At 37.7% G+C, this 27351-nt stretch overlaps 2 protein-coding genes and 1 long non-coding RNA gene across 7 annotated transcripts in view; 2 read left to right on the top strand and 1 right to left on the bottom strand.

Moving 5' to 3' along the window:
• Nucleotides 1-9212, top strand: part of SCYL3 (SCY1 like pseudokinase 3) — a 43258-nt gene extending 34046 nt beyond the window's left edge. For all 4 annotated transcript variants that reach the window (XM_018060288.1, XM_018060290.1, XM_018060289.1 and 1 more), the window contains 4 exons: nt 3955-4126; nt 6434-6592; nt 7393-8066; nt 8515-9212. In XM_018060288.1, coding sequence (XP_017915777.1) covers nt 3955-4126; nt 6434-6592; nt 7393-8066; nt 8515-8574 — 1065 coding nt within the window. In that variant the 3' untranslated portion in view covers nt 8575-9212. The remainder of the gene's footprint in view (nt 1-3954; nt 4127-6433; nt 6593-7392; nt 8067-8514) is intronic.
• C16H1orf112 (chromosome 16 C1orf112 homolog) overlaps nt 8181-27351 on the bottom strand; it is a 51284-nt gene continuing 32113 nt past the window's right edge. Inside the window, exons 14-25 of one of the 2 annotated variants that reach the window (XM_013970164.2) lie at nt 25797-25879; nt 25397-25448; nt 23823-23912; nt 19210-19395; nt 17296-17418; nt 16110-16205; nt 14642-14755; nt 12923-13027; nt 12227-12307; nt 11269-11388; nt 9358-9547; nt 8181-8883 (exon numbers count right to left, since the gene is read on the bottom strand). In XM_013970164.2, the coding sequence (XP_013825618.1) occupies nt 9359-9547; nt 11269-11388; nt 12227-12307; nt 12923-13027; nt 14642-14755; nt 16110-16205; nt 17296-17418; nt 19210-19395; nt 23823-23912; nt 25397-25448; nt 25797-25879 (1239 nt within the window). In that variant the 3' untranslated portion in view covers nt 8181-8883; nt 9358. The remainder of the gene's footprint in view (nt 8884-9357; nt 9548-11268; nt 11389-12226; nt 12308-12922; nt 13028-14641; nt 14756-16109; nt 16206-17295; nt 17419-19209; nt 19396-23822; nt 23913-25396; nt 25449-25796; nt 25880-27351) is intronic. The other variant, XM_005690629.3, reaches the window with a different exon arrangement.
• On the top strand, nt 9556-11290 carry LOC106502954. The gene is made up of 3 exons (XR_001296632.2): nt 9556-9827; nt 10869-10925; nt 11240-11290. It is a non-coding gene; the product is annotated as an uncharacterized LOC106502954 (long non-coding RNA).

The raw sequence follows: 27351 nt of genomic DNA, 5'->3' as shown, positions 1-27351 counted from the left end.
GTTCTTCACTTCTGCCATAAGGGTGGTGTCATCTGCATATTTGAGGTTATTGATATTTCTCCCAGCAATCTTGATTCCATCTTGTGCTTCATCCAGCCCGGCATTTCGCATGAAGTACTCTGTATATAAGTTAAATAAGCAGGGTGACAATACACAACCTTGACTGTAGTCCTTTCCCGATTTGGAACCGGTCTGTTGTTCCATGTGCAGTTCTAATTGTTGCTTCCTGACCTGTATACAGATTTCTCAAGAGGCAGGTCAGGTGGTTTGGTATTTCCAATTCTTGAAGAATTTTCCACAGTTTGTTGTGATCCATATAGTCAAAGGCTTTGGTGTGGTCAATAAAGCAGAAATAGATGTTTTTCTGGAACTCTTGCTTTTTCTATCATCCAACAGATGTTGGCAATTTGATCTCTGGTTCCTCTGCCTTTTCTAAATCCAGCTCGAACATCTGGAAGTTCACGGTTCACGTACTGTCAAAGCCTGGCTTGCAGAATTTTGAGCATTACTTTGCTAGTGTGTGAGATGAGTGCAATTGTGTGGTAGTTTGAGCATTCTTTGGCATTGCCTTTCTTTGGGATTGGCATGAAAACTGACCAGTCCTGTGGCCACTGCTGAGTTTCCCAAATTTGCTGGCATATTGTGTGCAGCATTTTCACAGCATCATCTTTTAGGATTTGAAATAGCTCAACTGGAATTCCATCACCTCCACTAGTTTTGTTCATAGTTATGCTTCCTAAGGCCTACTTGACTTCACATTCCAGGATGTCTGGCTCTAGGTGAGTGATCACACCATCGTGGTTATTTGGGTCACGAAGATCTATTTTGTATGGATCTTCTGTGTATTCCTGTCACCTCTTCTTAATATCTTCAGCTTCTGTTAGGTCCATAACTTTCAGTCCTTTATTGTGCCCATCTTTGCATGAAATGTTCCCTTGGTTTCTTTAATTTTCTTGAAGGGATTTTGGCCTGTAATTTTTTTGTGGTGTCCTTCTCTGGTTTTGTGTCAGGGTGATGTCAACCTTTTAAAAGGAGTTTTAAAGAAGAGGTTTCCCTTCTCTTCTGTTTTTTTTGAAGAATTTTAGGAGTTGGTATTCATTCTTCAGATGTTTGGTAGAATTCACCAGAGCAGCTGTCTGTCCTAGACTTCTGTTGGTAGGTTTTTGGTTACTGATTCAGTCTCCTTACTTGACTGTCCAGATTTTCTACTTTTTTATGACTCAGTCTTAATAGGTTGTATGTTTCTAGGACTTTATCCATTTCTTCTAGTTTGTCAAATTTATTGGTACATTAATTGTTCATAGTGGGGCTTCCCAGGTGGCCGGCTCAGTGGTAGGTAATCCACCTGACAATGTACAAGACGTGGGTTTTATCCCTAGATTTGGAAGATCCCCTGGAGAAGGAAATGGCAACCCACTTCAGTATTCTTGCCTGGGAAATCCCATGGCCAGTAGAGCCTGGTGGGTTACAGTTCATGGGGTTTCAAAAGAACTGGACACGACTTAGGGACTCCACCATGGTTGTTCATAGTAATCTCTTATGACCCTTTGTGTGGTACCAGTTGTAACGTCTCCTTTTACTTACGATTTTGAGTCCTCTTTCAGTGAGTCTTGCTAAAGATTTGTCAATTTTATCTTTTGAATAAATCAGCTCTTCAGTTCAGTAGCTCAGTTGTGTCCAACTCTTTGTGACCCCATGAACTGCAGCACGCCAGGCCTCCCTGACCATCACCAACTCCCAGAGTCCACCCAAACCCATGTCCATTGAGTCGGTGATGCATCCAACCATCTCATCCTCTGTTGTCCCCTTCTCCTCCTGCCTTCAATCTTTCCCAGTATCAAGGAGTTTGCAAATGAGTCAGCTTTTCGCATCAGGTGGCCAAAGTATTGGAGTTTCAGCTTCAACATCAGTCCTTCCAATGAACACCCATGACTGATGTACTTTAAGATGGACTGGTTGGGTCTCCTTGCAGTCCAAGGGACTCTCAAGAGTCTTCTCCAACACCACAGTTCAAAAGCATCAATTCTTCGGTGCTCAGCTTTCTTCACAGTCCAACTCTCACATCCATACATGACCACTGGAACCAGCTCTTAGTTTCATTGAATTTGTTTTCTTTACTGCATTTATTTCTGCTCTGTTATTTTCTTCCTTCTACTGACTTTGAGGTTTCTTTTTCTAGCTTCTTGAGATGTAGAATTACTTGCGTGGAATTTTTATTTCTTCAGGTATTTCTTTCATTTATTAGTATGAACATTCCTCTTAGAACTGCTTTTGCTGCATCCCATCAATGCATGCATTGATGGTATGTTTTATTTCCATTTTCACTTGTCTCAAGATATTTTTGATTTCTCCTTTGACTCATTGGTTGTTCAGTAGCATACTATTTAATCTCCCCATTTTTGAATTTTCCAGTTTTCTTCTTATAATTGATTTCTAATTTCATACTCTTAGGGTCAGAAAAGATACTTTATTGATTTCAGTCGTCTTAGATTTATCAAATTTGTTTTGTCACATGACCTATGAACCATCTTGGAGACTGTTCCGTGTGCCCTAGAGTAGAATGTGTGTTCTGTTCCTTTGGGGTGAAATGTTCTTTGTATATCTAAATCCATCTAATGTGTCATAAGGCCAACATTTTCTTACTACTTTCTGTCTGGATGATCTATCCATTGATGTAAATGGGATATTAAAGTCCCCTGCTATTAATGTATTGCTCTATTTCTCTCTTTAGGGCCTGTTAATATTTGTTTTAGGGACTTCCATGTAGCTCAGACAGTAAGGAATCTGCCTGGAATGCTGGAGACCTGAGTTTGATCCCTGGGTCGGGAAGATCCTCTGGAGAAGGAAATGGCAACCCACTCCAGTATTCTTGACTGGAGAATCCCATCGACAGAGGAGCTTGGCGGGCTACAGTCAGACACGACTGAGTGACTACCAGTGTTTGCTTTAATTTAGCTGCTCCTATGTTTGGTGCATGTGAAGTCGTTCAGTCATGTCTGACTCTTTGTGACCCCATGGACTGTAGCCTACCAGGCTCCTCCCTCCATGGGATTCTCCAGGCAAGAATACTGGAGTGGGTTGCCATTTCCTTCTCCTGGGGATCTTCCCGACCCAGGGATCAAACTCAGGTCTCCAGCATTCCAGGCAGACGCTTTAACCTCTGAGCCACCAGGGAAGCCATAAAGTATGTATAAATGTTATAAATGTTGGATTTATGTATCATTATGTCATGCCGCCTTTTATTACTCTTTGTTTTAAAGTTTGTCTTGTCTAAGTATAGCTTCCCTAGATTTCTTTTGGTTTTCATTTGCATGGAACATCTTTTTCTGTTCCTTCACTTTTGATCTATGTACGTCGTTATATGAGAAGCCTCTTGTGGTGTCATACAGATGAGTTTCTTTTTTTTTTTAACCCATTCAGCAACTGTCTTTTGGATGGAGTATTCAGATTCACCAACAATTTGGGGAACTGCCTACAGCCTTACCACTCTGAATGCATCCATCTCATCTGAGCTCAGATGCTAAGCAGGGTCGGGCCTAGTTAGTACCTGAATGGAAGACCACCTGGGAATACTTGGTGCTGTAGACTTAAAAGGGTTGAGCCCTTGGGAGGACTCTGTGGCGGTGGCTTGGAAGCAAGAGCTGACAGGCATCATAATCTAAAAACTTTTATAGCAACTTAACAGAGTAGTCTTATTTCTAATATATTTCTCATGCATTTATTTGACTTCATTTTTATTGTCTTCAAAAAAGTATCAGGGTGTGCTGGATTGGGAAGGGAAAACATGGTCCTTGACCACAAATAGAGAGCCACTGACCTAGAACACATCTAAGAAATGAAGTTCACTTGAACAAACACAGTCTGATTGCAGCCCAACTACTCGTTGGGGTTGGGGGAAAGGGAGAAGAGACAGGCAATATGGTTGTGTACATTTACTACCCAATTTACTCCTAGGTTTTACTGGGCCTGCGTGATACCAGCGACTCCATCGTGGCCATTACTCTTCACAGCCTAGCAGTGTTGGTCTCGCTACTTGGACCAGAGGTGGTTGTGGGAGGAGAGAGAACCAAGATCTTCAAACGCACTGCCCCAAGCTTTACTAAAACTGTGGACCTTTCCCCAGAAGGTAAGAGTGATTAAAAGGTCCAGTGTTATTGTCTTATTAGATTTTAAACATTATACAAGTAACACAGATAGATTATATTCAAATGATACAGAGAATTAAAAGGAAAAAGTTCATTTCCCTTTTTCACCTCCTTCTGGGGCATCTAAGGTAACCAATAAAATTGGTTTAATGGAAATTCTTTCATCCTTTTTGTAAGCCCACAAAGACACAAATGTATTTTAACACACACACAGGATTTTTTAAAAAAAATACTATGCAGCTCCACAACTTGATTTTTTTCATGTAACAGCTTATCAGGGACCTGTCTCCAGGTCAATACATAACTACCTAATAATGTTTTATTGATAGCTGCCTAATATTTCATTGACTATAATTCATTCAGTGACCTCCCTCCCTGTTGATGGCTGTTGCACTCCTTTCTAAATTTCTTACTGAGTCAAAGAATATACAGAATATTTACATCTTAATAGTGTCAGTTTCCAAAAAAGCTGCAGCAGCTCTTAGTGACACCATAGTGTTTTAAGTTCTTTTGATTTTGATGGCCTGTTAGGTGACAAGCTATTGATTTTTACATACTTAAATCAAGAGAAAAAAATCCTTAATTCTGATGTTCCCATTGAAATATTACCTGGGAAGCAGGAGTAATTTCTGGTCTTTATAGGCTATAAAAGAATAATTTTATATTGACAGCGCCATTGCTTTTTTGCTCCTTTGTATAACCCTGAAGGATGATGGCCATGTTACGAAGCTCTGAATCTCTGATTCAGTTCTCAATGATAGTGAGTAGACAGCATGGAAACAGTTATTAGCAAAAAAGAACTGCCAGACTTTTCTCTAATTTTGCTGCCAAGAGAATTTTTAAAGTAACACTGACTTCCTCAAATTTTGAGGAGTCAGTGCTTCCTTGGTGCTACGGAGTCAGCGTTAGTGCGACTGAGGAGCTTCAAGAGGGTGATGTAGAAACTGTCGCCACCTCCTCAGCCATGAAACATCACACCAAACTGAGTGAGGTCTATTGTTACCAAACAGAGCACACAAAGAGCCGATGAAAGGTTTATATTTCATACTAGAGGAATTTCTGGCCAGAGGAGAGGATATGCATAGTTTTGCGGTAAGGTTTAGGTGTCAGTCTCTAGGGACAGCTTTACATGTTGAATTAACAAAAGTCCCCACTCCCAACAGCTTTATTTACTGGATGGGGTTTTCTGGTTCTAGATATTTTACATACTCTCCATTTGGATCACTCTGTAATCTGAATAGGAAACAGAAAAGGGCACCAAAGCATCAACAGTGGATAAGTTTTTATTAAAATAGATTTTCCTGAAAACTTGAATCCCGCTGACTTGCCATGTTAGACTCTTCATCCAGGATGGCTGAGACCCTGGTGGCAGCTTGTATTCCAGATTTATGGTAAAGAGAGGCCCTCGTCCTATAGGGCAGAGGGGCTGCTGGGAGAGGGGCGTGTGTAAAGGAGGTACTCTTAGATTTTTTTCCTTCTGTTCTTATAGTTTACCTGCATGATCAGACTTAAGAATGAAGGCTGATACTAAGGTTTATGAAAAATGTACATGAGGGAAATAAGTTAGGGAAGACAATGTAGAGAAGGGGACAATTTGTAAGAAAAATTAGGGTTTCCGCAGGGAGGATGGTGGTAGAAATATGCAGGAGGGTGGTGGGCTTGCAAAGATCAGACTGGGGTGAGGAGGGGAGGTGTGGCCTGTGATGACTCAGCCCAGGCCACCCCCTCATTTTCCTAAGGCAGACGAAGTAGTCAAAAATTTTGCTAGGATCCTTTTGACCAGTACTCATTCTTAAAAGTATGAACTTTCTAAAAGGTGCTAAAGACTACATTTTCTTAAAACATTTTTCTTTTTCCAGTTGGGAGTTAAATGTCCATAACATAAAATGTACTGTCTTCAACATTTTAAAGTGTACAGCTTTGTGGCATTAAGTACATTCATATCCGTGTGCTTGTACTCTTTATTCTTAAAAGGAAAGTAGAATCAAGTACAGTTTTAAGTCACCACTGAGATGTTTTTAAAGGCTGTTAACTTTTATAACTAGGTATCCTAAAGGTTTTCTATATTCCAAATGCTTACCTAATGCTTGAATCCTTTGTTTACCACCATGTGGACACTTCCGTAGTAGGTATGATTCTCCAAATATGTGGAGATGTCCTCTCCCAGCAGGTTATTTTTTATCTGTGTTAAATATACCCCACCTCTTAACTGTTGCTCACCTAACATGTGATAGGAAAAGAAGCAATTTACTACTCTTTCATTTTTTGGACTTTTTATTTATCTTCAGATTCTCCTGTGCATGTCACCTGCAGCCAGCGCAGTCAGAGCTTGCCAATCATGAAGAACCCCTCCCCTGGCATATTCCCTAAATGTTTTTCTGGCAACATGCCCATCAACAGCAAGAAGCACATACCGCGAGATTACTACAGTACTTTTCTACAGACAGGTAGATTTATTAAATTTATACAGCTGTTCCACTGCTTGGTGAATGTTTTGCTGAGTAACTAAAATTCTGAAACTAAAGGGCACTTTGGGACTATTGAGATTTAATTCTCTTTTTACAGTTATGTAGTCAGCTTGGGTGCATCTTTTTTCCCTGGACTGCAGGGTAAATACTTTTCTTTGTAACTGGTGGAGACATTGCTTGCATTCTTTTTTGCACCAGATACTTCACTTTGGGGACTTTCCCCAAATTATATCAAAGTATGATAATTCTGGAAGATGTTATCAGGTATACCATGAAAGAGGAGTTCAGAGGAGTTCTGTGGTTAAGTAAGTTTGTGGGATTAAGCACACAGTCAGACCATACTAAAAAGGACTTCATGACTTGACTATGCTAATGAAAATATATTTAAAATGAGGATATGTTAAAGTGAGGCAGCCTACTTGAGCTTACAACACTTCCTCAAGGTGTATACATAATTAACATCTTGAGGGCATCAGTGCCTGGCTAGAACATTTTTGTATTTGTTATATAGTATGTTTGAGTATTTAGTGAAGGATTAGGTGCTCCAGTTAATTGTTGCTTGGTATGTGCCCATCAAATCACATTTGTTTAACTTGTGTCTTTGTTGGTTTATGTTCTGCTGGGCTATATCACAGTTCAGTGCACATGGGTTATTTCCAAGGAATTGGGTCTATACATTTCTTCAGTGTTAACTTTCTCCTAAATATATTGCATGTCTTAACCAACATTTCTTAACCAACATTTTATAATAACTCTTGTACATATATATCCCCCCATAGATGATCAATTTTCTCAGCCTATCAAATTTCCCATCAATGGCATCTCTGAAGTGAAAATTACCTCAGGAGACAATGAAAATTTCCCATCAAGTTCTAAAAAGTCTGAGGAGTGGCCTGACTGGAGTGAGCCTGAGGAGCCCGAGAACAAAACTGTCAACATAGAGGTTTGTCCTGCAGATCCCCACGCAGTGGCCCAGTCCCCGCTCACTAACCTGAATGCAGAGGAGGAGCCTTGGGATGACTTTGAGCCCGGCAGCTTAGATACTGAAGTAAACCTGGAAGGTGGAATGATGGCCACAAGACCTGTTACCTCAGGGGAGCAAAAGGCCACTCCTGCTTTGCCTTCGAAATTGAGCCTACCCCAAAAGACCAGTCTTGCACAAAGCAGGGATGACCCAGGCCAAACCAAGCCACCAAAAGTGTTGTCACAAGAAAGGCGCCTTAAAGTTCCATCAGAACTGGGTTTAGGAGAGGAGTTTACCATTCAGGTAAAAAAGAAGCCAGTGAAAGACCCAGAGTTGGACTGGTTTGCTGATATGATCCCAGAAATTAAGCCTTCAGCTGCTATTCTTATTTTGCCTGAACTGAGGACAGAAACAGTGGTTCCCAACAAGGATAATGTCTCATCAGTGATGCACTTTTCCTCAAAATTTGCTGCAGCAGAAATTACTGAGGTGAGGATCATTAAATTGTCTTATTAGTTTACATTATTTCCCTCTCACAGGCAGCAGTTATATTGTCCCATTTATAAAGAAAAAAAAATACACTCTTTCCCAGTGAGAGAAGACTGATGTCCACAACTGGTTTATTAACGTGATCAGAAAATGAACAAAATCAATTCCTGTCAATGGCATCTTTTTTTCTTCCCCAGGAAAATGTATTAATAGAAGTGCTTGGGCTAAGTGTTAAATAGTCCTTGTGAAAGTTTTTTTTTAATGCTGTGATTTTGTAATAGCGGAACCAAAGTGACCCTACTTTTCACGTTTCTGTTATAGTAAATTATGTATGAAGAAATGTATTCTGGCATCGAAAGAAGTGTTGGGCTCGTTTTAAATTCCCATTCTTTCAAATCTGAATGTGACTTGTTTCAGCAGGTTGCCCCTGTTTGCTCTTTCGTTGCAGGGAGAGTCTGCAGGCTGGGGGGAAGATGGTGATCTGAACTGGGACGATAACAGCTGGTGACAGTAGCTGCAAGTCACTTTTCAGGAAAAAGGATTTCTTTAAAACAAAGAAAAAACATCAAACTAATACCTCAGGAGCAGGCACTGCAGATGAGAAAGCCCCAGCATCCTGTTTTTCTCATGTCAGGAGCTCTTTATCCAGTCTGCCAATGGAAGTGAGAGACCTGGCTTGCTGGCGGAGAGCCCTGGGCAGTGCAGAGGTTCACAGCCCTTCTCAGAGGAAGAGCCTGTGCGTCTGACGGAGGCCAGTTTCTGTGAAGAGCAAGTGGCTGTGGAAAGGTGGAACTTACTGCTTTCTTCCAGAGCAATTCTGGAAGTAAAGAAAATAAATACAAAAATTCAAGCTGATTAGCTTAATTCTGTGCCATTTCTTTGTCAGAAGAGTAAACTCTATTATGGAATACAACTTACTAAAAAACTTTTAGCTATAAAGTATATAAATGATTTTAAATTGCTAAGGTTTCCTTAGGCAGCTTATTTATTTGTTTACAGAGGTACTATCTGAGTGAGTGGCCCTGTGGAGACCTGGGCAGTTACCGACTGTTCCACTTGTTACCTTGTACCAAAGTCCTTAATGAGAAATATCCCTCACAATCCTGCTCTTTAAATGTCCATAAATAAAGACTTATTTTCACTAGATTCAACTTCAGAAAAGTTTTATGTGTTAGACCATGTACAGATGTGTCAATATTTTCATTTACGAAATGTACTATAGGGTAACAAAAAAATCATATTCAACTCATTTACCTAGTTGACAAAATGGTCTAGTCCACTAACTCTTCACCTTAGAGTACCTGACGTTTTAGCTTATCAATCCTTTGCTGAAGTGTCTCCATTTCCATCAGGAGCCAGTCTGGAGGAGGAGACTTCTGGAGTAGTAACTCGATCGCCTCCAAGGCTGCTATTGCTGCTTGCAATGTTGACCTGTACTCATCTTCTGAGGGGAGCTCGTGACGGGCTCTTTTCACACAAGGCTGACAAATGAGAAAAACATGTAATGCCATGATCCCCATTCCAAATAGAACTTTCCTTTTGGACTAAAGCTTACAAGGACAAATTCTAAAATTGTAAAGTTTTATACGGAAATTTTATTCTAATCTTTGGCTCACAGGGGCAGGAGACCCCTACCCCCACCTTCATCTGGAGAGAGACATGAAGGCAGTGTTGATTTGCGACAGGGATTCAGGGTGCTACCACAACTGATGCTCAGGGTCCAAGGAAACGAAGAGGTGCTGCCTTGTCCAGTGACTCCAGGTGAGTGTTCTTTAGCCATATAATCTGTCCTTACAAAAAAGCCCCAAGTATGAATTTTTTTTAATGCCCTTTTCTTTTTAATGCTAAGTTTATAATGATGCTTTCACTGCACCAGAAGGAGGACAAAGGGTTAGAGCCATACAGTTTTTAAAATCATTGTCTTCCTAAAGATGGTCGTAATACATAAATTCTTCAGGGCTTATTTACACTACTGATATATTTAACTTTGTAGATTTAAGGCATAAAAGTTAACATGTCTTCAGTTCAGTTCAGCTGCTCAGTCGTGTCTGACTCTTTGCGACCCCATGAATCGCATCATGCCAGGCCTCCCTGTCTATCACCAACTCCCAGAGTTCACTAAAACTCACGTCCATCGAGTCAGTGATGCCATCCAGCCATCTCAACTTCTGTTGTCCCCTTCTCCTCCTGCCCCCAACCCCTCCCAGCATCAGAGTCTTTTCCAATGAGTCAACTCTTCGCATGAGGTGGCCAAAGTACTGGAGTTTCGGCTTTAGCATCAGTCCTTCCAAAGAACACCCAGGACTGATCTCCTTTAGAATGGACTGGCTGGATCTCCTTACAGTCCAAGGGACTCTCAAGAGTCTTCTCCAACACCACAGTTCAAAACCATCAATTCTTGGGCACTCAGCTTTCTTCACAGTCCAACTCTCACATCCATACATGACCACTGGAAAAACCACAGCCTGGACTAGACAGACCTTTGCTGGCAAAGTAATGTCTCTGATTTTCAATATGCTATCTAGGTTAGTCATAACTTTCCTTCCAAGGAGTAAGCGTCTTTTAATTTCATGGCTGCAGTCACCATCTACAATCATTTTGGAACCCTCAAAAATAAAGTCTGACACTGTTTCCACTGTTTCCCCATCTGTTTCCCATGAAGTGATATGTCTTGAAAACCAATTATCAGGTTTTTAAGAGTTGTAACATATTTACCATTATGGATTGCCATTCTAAATATACTATTAGTGCTCAAACAATTTTGAATATCCTTAGAAATGTCAGATTTCTGCCTTTTGATAGATGTAATTTCTGGACTGTGATGAATGCGGCCAAGGAGCAAACTAAACATTTAAGAAGGTATGTGAATCAGTTTTCTTCGGTGGTTCAAAAACTACTGCATTTATAGCATCACTGGTACAAAGACATAACCTTTCCAAAGGTTACTGCAAATAATTTAAAGTTATATTAAAAGTATATTCAGTATGATGTTTAAAACTTTTTTTGGAGTCCAACCTCTGTTCTGTGTTGTTAGCCTTCCAGAAAGAAGAAATGTGATTTTTAAGAGAGCAGCTACCATAAAACAATTTCACATGTCTATTCTGTATGAGGCAAAGAACCACACTAGTTCCTGTTTTACTTTTGTAAGTAATAAAGCAAATTTTTTATTAAAGCTTGATCCACAGTGAAGAGCAGTCCATACCTGTAAAGATGACATCTTTGTTTCTTCTTGAATAACTTCAGCAAAAGGCTCCCAGAAAGTACCTTTTTCCTGTTTGATACGTTCCACTCTTGCAGCTGTAGTTTCATCTACAAACCCTGTCTGCCAGAGATATGAAGAACCAAGTAAATACCAACATTAGCACTCTCAACTTGTTATCAAAATGGTGTGATACTCAGTGAAAAGACCTGTGTGTATTAAATGCCGAATGTTTAACTACAAGGCTCAGCTTGTGAACTAGGCAAATTCTGGAAGTAAGTTGGACTCATCTGTAAAAATTATCCTCAGTGTGATTTGGGTAAAAATATTTTAGAGTGTACGTCTTCCCTACAGGAAAAAAAAAAAAAAAAGATCTGCTAGCCTTTACTGAATAGGGTGAGAAATTTTTAAAAGAACCATGTACACATACTTACTTACATCCAGCTTATTTGTAATATATGCATATATACAAAAAAGAGACATAGTCCACTTCAATGAGATATTCTTAAAATTAAGTACTTAAGCATAATTCACTTTATCCTAGTATTCTAAATTTGTGGTTTAACTGTTCTATTAGTGTTTCAGTTAAGCTTTAACTTACATCCTACCATTGTCCCCAAGTAAGTTTCAAAGCTTACACAAAATATGGGAGCCACTATTTGGAAAAGCCCTGATTGGATTATGGTGGTGAATATGACCCTCTTGGGCCTACAGTTCCACGTGTGAGTCTAATGATGGTGAGTTACTGGTTAGGGATCTGCATTCTTTTTCTCTGGGCCTGGATGATCAAAGCTGCAGTATCCCAGACTATAGCCAGAGTGACCCAAGTGTTTCACTTCTGACCTGCAGTGAGGTCCCAACTGTTAAATAAGCTAACAGGATATTCAACCTGGCAATAATTTTTTAAAAAGTAACATAACAAAATATGTTCTGCTACTTGGATGCTATACAAATAAAATACCTTCTCCAAAAAGGATACAACTTTTTCCTTTGTTTCTTCAGAACTGAGACATTGTGGAACTATCTCTTCGTGAGTTGTTCCCTATTAAAAGATTGATAAAGCTTATTTCAGTACATTTTAATAACCTGCAAAAAGAAGTACACAAGTTTTAAGAGCTACTTTAATTAAAAATGCAACTTTAAAAGAAAATCGCTCAAAAGATAATAAGCTCACAGTTATTTGAGGGTGCACAAATATAAAGTTGTGAGCTGTAACGATTTCTGCCCAATCATCCAAACATTTTTGGGTCCCATTATGATGAAGGGCAGGACTGTACAACAGCGGCTAAGAGTAAAAGCAGCCCAGGGCAGGGTCGCCCTCTCTACAGAGCTGAGCTAACAGGTCTGTGTTCATCAACTTAGCTCCTATGAAAGGTGGAGATTAAATATATTATCATTCAACCCCAAATAGCATCTGAATTAGGACACCTAGTCTGAATGCTTGTTCTGATCATTACTGCTGAGGACCTTAGGAAAATCACTTCCCTTCTCTGGCCTTCATTTTTAGATCCTATAAAACAGAAAGCTAGTAATATCTCCTCCAGAAATTTTATGGCTAAGATACAAAAAGCAGCTCTATACATGTTTTTGGAATATTTTGCAGTATCAGAAAACGTTTTAGACATCATTGTGACAGACTGGCCTTCTAATTAATTACCTCAGCAAACTGAGTAAATGCCTCCAAGGAATGCTGTTCTAGTAGCCAGTTCCTGTCAGCTAGCAGTGAAGCAAAAACAGAAGACAGGCTGGGCAGAATTCTGTCCTACAAAGAAAACCAAACCTTATTAGAGGAGAACCTCAGCAGAGTACATTCGTTATCAGTTTTCCATAATTCTGTCCCAGGGAACACAATAAAATGTGTTAAACTGTGTCCCTCCTTTGCTCTAAGCCCCACTGCCTTTGTGTTAGCTCTCCTATCAAATGTGCTTCCAGCTGGGGGGTGTTCGCTTCCCATTTCCCCTGTTCTGGAGATGCCTCCTCAGGTACCTGCCTGGTTTGCTCCCTCAGCGTCAGGTGTTACCCACATCACTACGGTGAGGACTCCAGTGACCAAGTCTGATTTCAGACTCTACTCCCACGTATACATTCTTTCTTCCCCTTCTCTTGCTTTATTTCTCTCCATAGCACTCACCACCAATTTAGTCCTTTTCCTATATCCCCACTTTAGTAGTCTGTTGCTTCTCAACAGGCTGAGGGTATTTATTAGTTTGATTTACTGAATACTGAATCCCCAGTATTAAAATAGGGATTAAAATAGCACCTGACATATAGCAAGAACTTAACTTTTTCTTGAATGAATAAATGAATCAATATCACATGGGTTAAATGCCTCTCATGCTGATGAATTCCCCCAAATTTCTTTAGATCTTAACTTCACTCTGGGAATACGTAAGGTAATTTCTGCTTTTATTAAACATTTGTTCCGTAGGTTCTGGGCCCATCAGGGTCATGGCTATGGCACTGATGAAGGAGAATTTCAGAATATATTTATATTCACTTTATGCTAAAAAGATAGCTCAAATGCAAGTATCTTTGAATACTTCTATCCAGAGAGTTGAAAAGAAGCTATCAATTCTACACTTACCTCAAGAAACACAACTTTACATGATGAAAACCAAGAGTATGGGATTGTCTCCCTTTGAACAAGAGAGCCCTTTACAAACTAACCAGTTCAAGTTTTGGTTTCAAGGTTTTAATTATTTAACATGTACTGAGAAAACATTCATCATATTTTTGCCCCACTTACATAAAAAGTTCTCAGCACTGAAATCTTCATAGTATGATCTAGAAGTAGGGGGAAAATGTCAAGTGTCTAGAATTGTCTTAACCACAGTAATAAGGAAGGAAAAACTCAATTTAGGAGGAAGACTTCTTTTTGCTGTGAAGTGTGTCTTAAGATTCAGTAGAAGTGTATCACCAGGCCTTTACAGTTTTATAAATAAATAGTTATTTGTCAACTATATATACTTCGCAAAATTTTCAAAAATATCTTCTAAAAAAACAAATAGGCTCCCTTTAGTGGATATAGAAACCAAGAGAATAACTGATAAATCACCCAATACATTGTTCCCTCTCACTATACATTGTTCCCTAGAAGACATATTTTCCTTCCTTAGGAACTTTGTATGCTAGAACCCAACTATCATAAATCTTATTGTAGCCAGTTCTATAAATTATTTGTATGTCAACATATATTTTTCTAAAAGTAAATGACTCGAATTCTACTAAGACAGTCACCCTCTCTTCACAAAAGAGTTTTTCTCCAATTTTCATTTGTCAGCAATCCACAGAATTCCAGAAATTAAAGCCTGAAAATCCCTCAGTAATTATTAGAGATTTTGTTAACATGGGAACAACAGGATTAAGAGAGTATTACCTGGATAGTTTGAGGTATAAAAAGTTTTCCTAGAGAAGAGAGAAAATCCAGAAATGCCAATCGAACATGGTCAGGAGGCTCTAATTTAAGCAGTGAGGTCTGCAAAGTTATGACCTGAAGGTGCAAAGACCAAAGAATAGTTATAAGCAGTTATAAAACAAGTGCTTTGTAGAGACACAACTAAGATTTTGATGGGTATGCAGGACGGGAAACAAAACCAAACCCAGGACAGTCAAAGATTCTACAAAGCCTATACTTCACAGGTGGAATTTGAATAAAACAATAAAATCACTCATTCAGTTACTACCACAATATTAGTCTTACCAACCACTGAAATAAAAAATTAAAAATTCATGTGTTTCTGAAAAACAATACACCAGCATTCTTCCTTTAAATCTTTAAAAATTAGTTTTTATTTTAATTTCTAGAGGGAGAAGTTCATTCTTTAAACATGGATTGGCAAACTTTCTGTAAAGGGCCAGATGGTAAATATTCTGGGCTTGTTCTTTGTTGCATGCATATATATATATATTTTTTTTAATAAACCTTTAAAAATGTAAAAAATTTTCCTTAGCTATGCTGAAAACAGAAGAACAGAACCTAGTCAGGAGGCCATAGTTTGCCTGGTGTAAAGGACACTGAGATAGTCTCTATGGCAGCAATGTCTCAATGAATAATTTACTTATGTTGAAATTTTAAAATGTTAGTTATTTAGGATTTTTTTTAAAAGGTAGGTATAATTACATCAGAACTATCAGTATTTTTCAAAAAAGATTAGAATCTTCAGAATCAACATATTTGAGTCAATTATTTTACTATATTCTCTGTAAATACATATATACTAACTAAAAATATACCTAATTAGTAAACATTTTTTGTTTTTTTTAATTGAAATTTATTTATTTCAATTGGAGGCTAGTTACTTTACAATATTGGATTGGTTTTGCCATCCATCAATGCTAAGTTCTTCATGTACACAACCAAAACCAGAGCTACTAAATACAAGGTGTTGCTAGTCTCACTCTCTGCAATATGCTGTAACTTCCTAAATAGGAAAGACTAGCTTTACCTCGGAATAGTTTTTTTCTTAAGTGACAGTAAGCTTAAACCAACTGAATTAGGGGATCAGGTCTGTCTATTATGAACTCATTACAAATCCTTAAATCACTTCAGGTAAGATGAAGGCCTTCTCCCCTTTTCCCTCTTTCCATCACTTAGAACCACCCAAAGCGAGGCATACCTGAGGCCTACAGTCCATGGGGTCCCAAAGAACTGGACAGGACTGAGTGACTAACACAACTTCAACAACAGCTTCTGGCATACCTTTGAAAATGCTATGAAGGCAGGGTTCCCAGGTGAACGGACTCCTAACCTCAGGGTTTCCTAAGCAGTTACCAGCAACAGCAAAACAGGTCTGACTATTCAGTGTCAAAGAGATAAGAGTAGATAGCTTGCCCACTATTCTTACCTGACTTATCAGCTGAGGATCTAAAGCTTGAATGAAAAATCCCAGCAGTGGAAGTAAAAGGCTGAGTGTCTGCTGAACATAAGGTTGACCTATTACCTTAAATAAGAAGCACAAAATAATTTTGGTGAAAATTTTCCATTACATAAGAATAGCCACATTCACATTTATTATATTCCAGGAAATATGCTAAGCACTTTATATTACTTCACTTATTCCTTATAACTCTATGAAGCAGGTGTTATTACCCTCACTTTACTACTAAGAAAAAGGGGTAGAGAGGTTAAATAATTTCCTCTAGACACACAGTTAGGAAAAAGTATAGCCATGTTCTAAACCCAGATTTAATTCAGATGGGCATCTCATTATTTTTATCTGTCTCAGAAAAAGCTTGCTTATTCCTTAGTCGTCTTAAAATTCTCCTCTCCAGAACTCTTGCTTCTATAAGCTTTATCACCAGGAAAGATCCTCAGTGAATATTTATTCAATGATTTAATGAGGATCAGGGGAAATAACTTGTTGAAGCTAAAATGCTGCAACAGTGAAATCTAACCATATACATAAACTTTAATGATAAAATATCATCTGCAAAACCATTTCTGTTATTTCACAAATGTGAATGGTGCTTTCAACTTCCACTGACTGGGACACCCAGAGGCCAGTATTTCAACTTATCAATAGTTAGATATTTAACTAAATATGATTTTTAAATTACAATGATCTGTGGGACATATATCATTCTACTTCTAGCTTGATTTTGGCTTTTCTGGAGAAGAGGAATACAAGTTAGCCACATCCATTTACTTGCCCCTTCTACTATTAAGCCAGACCACTCTCGCACTGCTCCAAAGATTTTATAAAAGAACTCCAGAATCACAGAAACAGGCCATAGCAAACAAAGACGAAAAAACAGTAGGAGAAGAAATTTAAAAAGAAAGAGGGTCCAACTGGTCTTGAAAATAGTAGCTAGACTGTCACTGTCACTTCACTAGTTTCTAGTTTTATTAATTCTATCACACTTAAAATAGAACTGGCTGAAAGAGTAAAAGTAGGCGTTTTTAAGTTCTAATCACAAGTGCTACCAAGAACCTAAAGTAATTACATACATTTTACTCTGTATGGAAATTTCATTCTCTTTTTCAATATTTTATTTGTTCTTCAGCAAAATTATTACAGTTGCTTTCCTTACCAGTTTAACATTTAAAAGAATTGAAAGCTGACTTCCAACTTCCTTAATTGCCATTTGCTGCCCCATATCCAGAGCTTCACCAGAAGAATTACATACAGCAAGCAGAGCAGAGAGCACTGTGTTCTAAAGGCAAGAGACAGGGAAAGGACCTGAGTGTAGACATCAGTCTAAAGGAGCTGGAACCCAATTACCTACAGGTTTTGAGTTACCTCTAACTCTTAATAAAAATACTAGAAGTGTATCTCTAAGACCCAAAGCCATCTTTTCAGCGATGTCTTAATACATGTATTATGTTGGCCAAATAAGATGTAAGATGTTATAGAAACACTCAAATTTTTGGCCAACCAATATATTTTGTTAAAACAACTTTTCCTTATACACAGAAACATTTGCTTCATTTTCCTAAAATTTTTTTTTTTTCCTTTTAGGTTGAAAATTTAACAAAATGGAAATGGTATCATATTTTAATAAATAGATTTGATACAAATGACCAATATGGTCAAGCTAATTCATACTATTTATCAACTAAATTTTTTTCACATTATGTACTTAGCAACCTTTTAAAGTTTACTAAATTATTGTTGCTGTTGTTGTATAATTAATCTTTAAAAATTTTAGCAACACTGCATTCAATAAACAAATATAGTACCTAAGTACACTATTTAGAATTTGAAACAAAAGATAATTTTTCCTGGATTCACTCTTAATGATATATCAAATGTCTGTCTCTCTGACTGGCCAGGAATGGGGTTGGTTGGCATGTGGTAATAATCAGTAATTTTGCCCTTCATCCATTATACTTCAACAACCACACTTAATTTTATGTAATCACCACACAGCTTTTAACTTATGATTTACTTATTTCCTTTTACAATAAACATTAAATAACTTGCTGATCTAGTTTTGGTCGTACAGTAAGGATCTGTTGAATTTTAGAAAATAGGTGCTTTTATTTTATCTAATACATAAGTTTTTATCTTTACTTTAGAAATTTGTGTATGAATACAAAACCTGAACAATCTCACCATCTCCTAACTAGGTATTTAATAGGTTTCTTAAAGGCACATAGAAATATTTCCTTTCAATATATGTAAATGCTTTAAATTATCTTGATGATTACAGTCAAATGTAATAGAGTATCAGAACATTTACACTCAGTTTAGAAATGTAAGTCTCAAGAAAACCCTGAACTCAATTTAAAATTGCAAATAAGCCCTCACCCCTTCGAATGCTCTGTGCCCAACCTTGCTTGATTTGTCTCTTATCACAAACTGATATATAGTATGTATCTAAGTTTTACATATATATATATATATATATATATATATATGTTACTTCTTTGTCTACAGCTAAAGAATGTAAGTCCATGAGAGCAGGAATTTTTGTTGGTTTTGTTCTTTGATATATTTTTTATCTCCAATGCCTAAAACAGAGCTTGGCACATATAAGCATTCAAAATATGCTGAATGAATGAATGAATCAAAGAATGTGCAAATAAACACCAAACAACATGTACTATATCCAGTTTTTAAAATTGTATTTTGACTTAAAGATCTTCTTTTTTATTACATTATTTTAAGAGGGAACATTCTAAATAGAAAGGTATATAAAGACTCAGAAGAGATTTGCATAAAATGAGGGTTGTACAAAAAGAAGAATCTTCTCTACCAAATCTAGAAATGTCAGCAAATATACTACAAATAAGTATTTCGCAATGTGTTCCACCCTCCCCTCTCATATTTACATCAATCAAAATAACAGCACATTTCTCACAGACTCTTACAGTGTAAAAATATGAAACTCTTGCTAGATTCTGAGGGCACAAACTGTGTCTTTTTAACAACACATCCCCAGTAACTAAAGCAGCTTCATAAACAGCTACAGAATGAATCAAGGCCATCATAATGCACTTACCAGAGACTCAAGTTCTTCCAGCGTGCGGTTACTGCCTAGCCACTTCATACACCATGCAATAGCTGCTCTGCTGACCTCAAGTGCAGTTTGTTTCCTAAGCTCAGCAGGTAATGCCTGAAAGGAAATATACTGCCACAGAAGCAGATTTTCTGTTTCTTTTGGGGGAAATTTCTGGATAAATTCCACCTGAAATTAATTGTTAAAAAAACAAAAGTAACATAAGACAGTCTAGTGAACTGATACACCAAAGTGAAGTATTAGCTTCGATATTTAATATTTTTTTTAAAGTTCTTGGGATTTCCCCCGGTGGTCCAATGGTTAAGTCTCGGATTCGGCACTTCCAGTGCAAGGGGAGCAGGTTGGATCCCTGGTAGGAGAACCAAGATCCCACATGTTGTGTGGGTGGTATGACAAAAAATAATAGTTCTTAACTGCGTAACAGTATCACAAGGTACCAGATCAATGTAGCCTAAATGAACAAGCATTTTAGTTATTTTTTGTTTTTGCATGTGTTTCCAAATTGAAAAACACAGGTTAAGTGGAACACTATATAAATGCATTAGTGAGTGAGTGAGTGAAGTCGTTCAGTCGTGTCCGACTCTTTGCGACCCTGTGGACTGTAGCCCACCAGGCTCCTCAGTCCATGGGATTCTCCAGGCAAGAGTACTGGAGTGGGTTGCCATTTCCTTCTCCAGGGGATCTTCCCGACCCAGGGATCGAACCCAGGTCTCCTGCATTCCAGGCAAACGTTTTAACCTCTGAGCCACCAGGGAAGCCCTAATAAATGCATTAAGAAATGTTAAATTACTAGTCACATCAGCTATTTTAAATGCTTCTACCCAATAAGTCTATTTTTTTCCTAAGAATCGGTGTACTCAACAACTTGTACAGTAATATTACAAAATACACCAACAAGATTGATTTAGCCAACCTTTGTGGCTTACTACTTAGCTATCAGAGAGAAGCAAAGGTCACAGGTTCAGTTTTCCAATGGGCTAGCCAGCTCTGCTCTACTTTAGACAACATATGAAACTCATTCGCAAGTGTTCATAACAGTATGGTTGGCAAAACAATTCTACCACTGAAATAATTCAAAGGGTTTGCCAGGTTAACAGTACTGTTCTAAAATGCCATGTTAATAGGCTAGATAAAAATGGCAAACAAAAGTTATTTTAAGAAAGAGCTAAACTGTTTAAATCAGTTTCTGGTAGAAAAACTGCAAAAGCAATAGTGTACGTAATTACTAATTAAGGTATACTCTAGGAATATTGATGTAATTTTTAAGAAGACTAATTCAATTTACAAATATCCAAAGTCTACTTAATGAAAGAAAAAAAATTTTCTTACATCAAAAATGAGAAACGAAAAAACACATTACTATATTCAATCTGACAGAGAAACTCTTCTACATTATATATCATATTTATATTTGAATTTTATTTGTTTGGAGAAAATACTTAGCTGTCAAAACAAGGGAGAAATTTCATGGCTATTTTCTGGGACAGCTGATAAAGCCAGAAAAATGGATCCCTTCATGAGCTATGCATCAATTACAACAGGCAGCTTTATTCATGAAACCAAACTGCATCAGGAAAGCCAAGAGAATTGTGCCAACTAACATCAATTCAAACAAGACCTTTCTTTATAATAAAGTCCAGCGAGTGAATGAGTTCCCTTTCCAAAACAGAACTATAAATAATAACACCCTGGACAACATAGGTAGGTGTTGCCAAGATCTGTTACATATAAGACTGATTTATTTATTTACTATTCTGGGTTTGAAAACCTTGGCCTCAACACAGTTTTCAAGATTTAAAACTGCTTGTGCTGACAGTTCACAAGGAGTGAAATATAAGGGGATCTAATGTGCAGAGCTCATGACTTCCCTCCTTAACACTGAGAAAAATATACCAGTGGGCTTAAAATGCAAATATATAATCTTTCCTTTACATGAAAATGGTAGCACAGCTGCCAATGTGCTTCAACCAGACCATACTAATATCCTTTCCCCCCAGGTAACCTCAGGAAATAAAAAAGCATATTTCCTAGGGTAAAAGAGAGTAAGGAGGCAGAGGCAACATCCCAGAGGAGGCCCCTGAAGCAGCTGCATGAAAACCAGCTAAAAACAATACAGGAGCCATGGAAAGAGGACAGACTTGGGAGCAAAACAGATCTTATCTGAATCCTAGCTCAGTCATTTATTATGTGTGAGCTTGGAGAAGGTCTTTAATTATCCTGAGTTACTGAATCTTCATCTGTAAAATGGACATGATAACATATCATCTATCCCACAAGGCTGAGGTAAGGATTAAGAGAATTAAAGTGCCTAATACAAAACCTGGTCCATAGTATAGTCTGAAAAAATACAGGTTTCCCTGCTGCTTCCTTTAAGATGCTGGATCATGTCTTAAGAGAAAAGGAAAAAGATGACATGACATGACATGACAGAACAACTAACACTTGTTAAATGCTCACCTGATGCATATATACACTATCTCCTTGAGTCTCACAACTGCCATCTAAGTGATAAAATTTCAATTTTAGGATTAACTAACTCTCCCAAGGACTCTCAGAACAGGAATTCAAATTCAGGTTTCTCCCTTAATGTTAAGTGTTATACAGTAATTTCAACACAGCAGGAAAAATCAGTATTTGATAAATGAAGTAAATGAAGGAAAATATTACAAGTAACCCCTCATTTATCTATAACTTCATATCTGATAGTTGCAATTATTTGGGAATTTCAAAATAAACTGAGAAGTATGTAAGAGATCTCTAAACATACACTAGAGTTTGTTATAACAAACCTTCTAGAACTCACTTGGGGCTAATTCATTCTGAGTTGTATTATCCTAAAAGTTAAAATTTCTCAACTCTGGGAAAAGAATTTTATTCCTATAAAGTGAGAAAATGGAGGATCTCTTCCAAATCCCACTTCTTCAGGAAGGGCCTGCCAGTGAAACAGGGCTTCTAGGAAGAACCATATCCCAGGAACCAAGAGTATGACCTTTAAAGACAGGGGAGTGGAAGGTAGTAAAACTGCATTAGGAGCAGACAACTCTTCAGGAGTTTTAGAGGCATGAACAGCAACCCTAATATGTTTTCTGGAGGGCGATGAGGTGGGCCTGCTATGCTTTTCTGCCTTGGAGACACCTAAGGAAGAGGGCCAGAAGGTCAGTGTGGCTCCTCACTGCCCTGCCATCCTCTCTTGGCAGGAAAGCAGGCATGGACTTGGGGTAAACAGTCTGGTCAGAAATAACTCAGCCTTTATTGAGTGCCCTCTAAACTCGGCACTATGCTAAGTATGTCATATATATTATCTCTAAATCCTTACGAAATTTTTCAAAACAGTTACACATTTCTGTCACTTTGTAGGCAGGGAAACAGTTTCAGAAACAATGACTTGCCCAAGGTCATATTAAGCCAGGATTCACACCAAGGCCTTTAACCCACTTCACTAACCTAGTGTTTCCCCAGCTTGTATCCATGTCAGAATCATGTAGGAATTTAATAATAACAAAAACAAGTTACTGAGCCTCACCCAACAGCCACCACTCCATACCCATTCTATTCACAGGCTTAGGTCCTGGAACCTGTATTTTATAAAAAGCTCATAAGAGCTCCAAAGTGACTAATCCAAGGGACTACACCAGGCTACCCAGGTTCCTGTAACTGGAGAATCTCCTCTGTCACACAGAGCTTGTCTTCCTCACAATGGCAAACAACTAGGGCTCATCATACTTACAATTTTCCCCAGAAAGTTCAACTTGTTTACTTTGAAAAAGATAAAGATATCATTTTCATTTAAAGCATAAGCAATATTCTAGCTCTTCAAAATAAATTAAAGGGACAGGGGATACAGAACCATTTCATTCCAAGTATCTTAAATGTATGAGAAAGAAAGAAGAAAGAAGACAGAGTTAGATGTACTCAACCTCCACCTACTCCTCCAACATCTTGTTCTCTCAGAAGACAGAGTTAGAATGATTATCTGTAACTTGCAGTAAAGATACTGACAAGGACTCTCTCTCTGACCAATCTTGAGTCAAGCTCTTCTTAGCTCTCTTCTTGAGAAGACTTTGACCCTGGGCTTGTATCCATCTTTTCTGGGTCTTGCATTATCCAGTTTTAGCAAGAATCATAACTAAATTTAGAAAGAATCCCTCACCCTTAGTATCTGATCATCCTGGTCTGTGTTCAGCAAGAATCTGGTCAAGCCAGAATGACCCCTTTACCTCTGATGTTTCCTTTTAGGAATTTTTATCCACAAGACTCCTACCCTGCTTCTTGACCCTAGATTCACACTAGTCTATGCTGTATTCAGAACTGAGCCCAGTTCTATACTGAAATCTCTTCTCTCCTATTGTGACAGCTCTGAATAAGATCTATTTTTATCACTTTAACTTAATGTTAAAGTGTAGCTCTGGCTTTTCTTTAACATCAAAATCTAAATCCACCTAAAAGCAATAAGCAAAGCAATCAATATATTAAAAATTTACATTGAGATGTTAACATTTACATGTAGAATAAATGGGGGTGAAAAAGCCTTCAAAAGTATCTGAATCCAATTCTCAGCAGCTGCTCAAAGACAGTGACAAAGATGATATCCTTGCCTGTTGGGGTGGGGCCATGAAGAAGAAGAGACGCCTCAATAGTATTGATAGGTTGGTGAGCTGATAACATTCTCCAGGGCAGGATTTTATCTGAGAAAAGACAGGAGAGAAAGCAGAGATCAAGACTTAAAATCATAGCTTTTACAAGCTTTTATATGCCAAAATATTAACAACAGCTCTTTCTGGGAAATAACATGGAATTTTAATTTTTGATTTGGCACTTTGCTCTAATTTTTTCTCTTCCGTGAACCTACTTTTGTAATATGGAAACAATTTTGATATATTTAAAAACAATACTTTGGAATTTCTATTTCTAATTACCATTTTGATTATAACTTGATATGTTAATCCCCCTACTGAAAGATAACTTGTGAAATTTTTTTAAGTCTAAGCACAAAAGTGCAGAGGTGAATATAAACTGTAAGATGGAAGCGTCATTAAAAGAATTTAAAATTCCCATCATAATGTGCTAGGAGAGCTTTTATTTAAAGTAGTTATGAGATAAATAACATAAAAGTCACTGTTTTGTGTAAGATGTGATGAGGATTTAGAAAAAAATTGGGTAAGCACTCCAGACCATTAGCCACGGAGACACAGATGTCAGCTGCCTGGTTATCATGCATCTCAGTGAATTTAGTCTACAGTATCCTTATAGGGTAAACCAAGAAATATATGAAACAAAAAACAAAAGACACATGGCCCACATAAAATCTTATCAAAACCCAGAGACTAAAAATAAAACAAGTCATACCCATCTTATATGGAACATAAACATCTTGAGATTTAAAAGCAAAAGATCAACACTGAAAAGATTAACATAAGTCATCATTAACTTTCTCTTTGTATCTATTCACATTACTTCTTTACCCAAAAGGCATCAATTACTATCACATTTAGTCCCTCTCAGAAAAAGACACATCGAAATCAAGAGTCAGGATGTCCAAGTCATATTAGAGAGGGGCCTGGGGCAGGAGAGAGGGGCCCGGGAGAGGGAGGAAGGAAGTGAGAGTAAGAACTCTGGGTCATCCACATTAAGGCTAACTCCTATTCTCTACTTTGTATTCAATATTAAATTTATCCTAAAACAACCTAATTTTTCTTCCCCAGATCAATGAAACTCCAAAAAATTTTGAAAATATGAGACAATTTCCCCAGTGTTACAATCTTTCTAATATATCTTTCTCAATAGCATCAACACTGAAAGTGAAAGTGTTAAGTCCCTTGGTCGTCTCCAACTCTTTACAACCCCATGGACCGAAGCCTGCCAGGCTCCTCTGTCCATGAATTCTCCAAGCAAGAATACTGGAGTGGGTCGCCATTCTCTTCTCCAGAAGATCTTCCCAACCCAGGGACTGAAACTGGGTCTCCTGCATTGCAGGCAGATTCTCTACCGTCTGAGCTACCATGGAAGCTCAGCATCAGCACTAATGCAGAGCAAAAAAACTAATTTACTGTCAAAATCATGCAGCTAACATGCTATTTCTCCTTTTGATATTCACATTCTTTAAGATTATCAGATCCCCAAAGGAAATACATGAGAAGTTGAATGTTTTAGGCTTTATAATTCTACTTACCAGATGGGCCATTATGGTCACATGATGAGCACAGAGTTCAGCAGTCCCATATCTGTGATAGAAAGAGAAGCCAATCTTCATACAATTATTTATACAATTATTCAGAAAAGCAAGATGAACTACCATAAAGCACTAAATATTCTAAACTGCAGTTATTTACACGGCAAAGGAATATCACAACGTACAAAACGACCTAAGCTATAGGTTCTGTTGATTTGAGCCAAAGAAAGGAAGAGGGAACTCAGTCCCTAATTCAGTGCTGTGATGTGAAATCAAACCATTTTGGGGGGCTGTTAAAGGATTATCAAGATTTAATTTTCTATAAACTTACAACTATAAACTCATTTACTATCAATCACTACAGTAAATCAACCCCCAAATTTTAAAAAGTATGTTGTACCGAGCAAGGAAGCACCATGCGTCCATAGCCAGCAAAGAGGTGATCATATTAGCACTAAGAACAGCATTCAACAGAGCAGTGTCCTAATAAAAAACAAATGATTATAATAAATTATCATTAACATAACATTTCTCAAAACAACAAAATACTATCACAATCCAAAAAAACCCAACAGATCCTCAATAGGAAAGCTCTACTTTCTAGTGTCTGAAAGAATATATGTTGCCATCCCCTCAACATTTATTATGTTCAGCACTGGACTGGGCTATAGAGATGCAAAGTGATTGTCAATGTGGTAACTCAGTCACTGGGCTCCACAAAAATCCTCTATGTAGGCTGAAGTCTCTCAACAATATATATATAATACACATGCCTATACTTCTGTTTCTGTCTTAACCTATTCAAAGACTATTTAATATGTGTTGAATATTACCCATTTATAATATCATAAATGATACTCATTTTTAAATAAATTTTAAGAACTTTTCCCCTAGAATTTTATCAGAATCTTTTCTAACCTAATTTCAGTAAAAAGGGACTTCCCTGGCGGCCCAGTGGTTAAAGTCCGTGCTTCCACTGCAGGGGTTACAGGCTCGATCTCTGGTTGGGGAATTAAGGTCCTGTGTGCTGCACGGTGCAGCCAAAAATTTTTTAAAAACCAAAACAAACAATTCCAGTTTTAAAAAGAAAACACACACATTAAGCCTAGGATCTGTAGGAGACTTGGTACTACATTCTGCTATTCTCTGTTTCTTTTTAAGAAACTAAAATAAGTGAAATCAGACCCATTTTTCTTCTTCTCACACTGTCTTTCCATACCTTTCCACCCCAAATGTTTTCTGAAGTATTTTAGCTAAATATTACATCTGAATACTACAGGACTCTTAAAATTACCATTTCCTAAGACCCAACTGAATTAAAGCATAAAATGTGCAAGCTGAGAGAATGACAGTTAAAAATAAATACACATTTCTGAGTCATATGGTAGTTCTATTTTTAGTTTTTAAGGAACCTCTATAGTGGCTGTATCAATTTACATCTCCATCAACAGTGCAAGAGAGTTCCCTTTCCTCCACACTCTCTGCAGCATTTATTGTTTATAGATTTTTTTGATTATTGCCATTCTGACTGGTGTGAGGTGATACCTCACTGTAGTTTTGATCTGCATTTCTCTAATAATTAGTGATGCTGAGCATGTTTGTTGCCCATGTGTATGTCTTCTTTGGAGAATTGTCTCTTTAGGTTTTCTATCTATTTTTTGAAGACATATGCACCCCAACATTTATTATAGCACTATTTACAACAGCAAGGACATGGAAGTAACCTAAATGTCCATCAACAGATGAATGGACAAAGATGACAAGGATATAGATACATATAGATAAGATAATATGAGTCATCTGTGGAGACATGGGTGGGCCTCGAGTCTGCCATATAGAGTGAAGTAAGTCAGAAAAAAAAATATATCATCACATCAATGTGGAATCTAGAAAAATAGTAAGATGAATCTATTTGCAGGGAAGGAACAGAGATGCAGATGTACAGAACTATACTC

The sequence above is a fragment of the Capra hircus genome, chromosome 16 (genome assembly GCF_001704415.2).
Source record: "Capra hircus breed San Clemente chromosome 16, ASM170441v1, whole genome shotgun sequence".
NCBI lineage: Eukaryota > Metazoa > Chordata > Mammalia > Artiodactyla > Bovidae > Capra > Capra hircus.
Note: the sequence above shows the minus strand (reverse complement) of the source record. Positions and strands in the feature narration are given on the sequence as shown.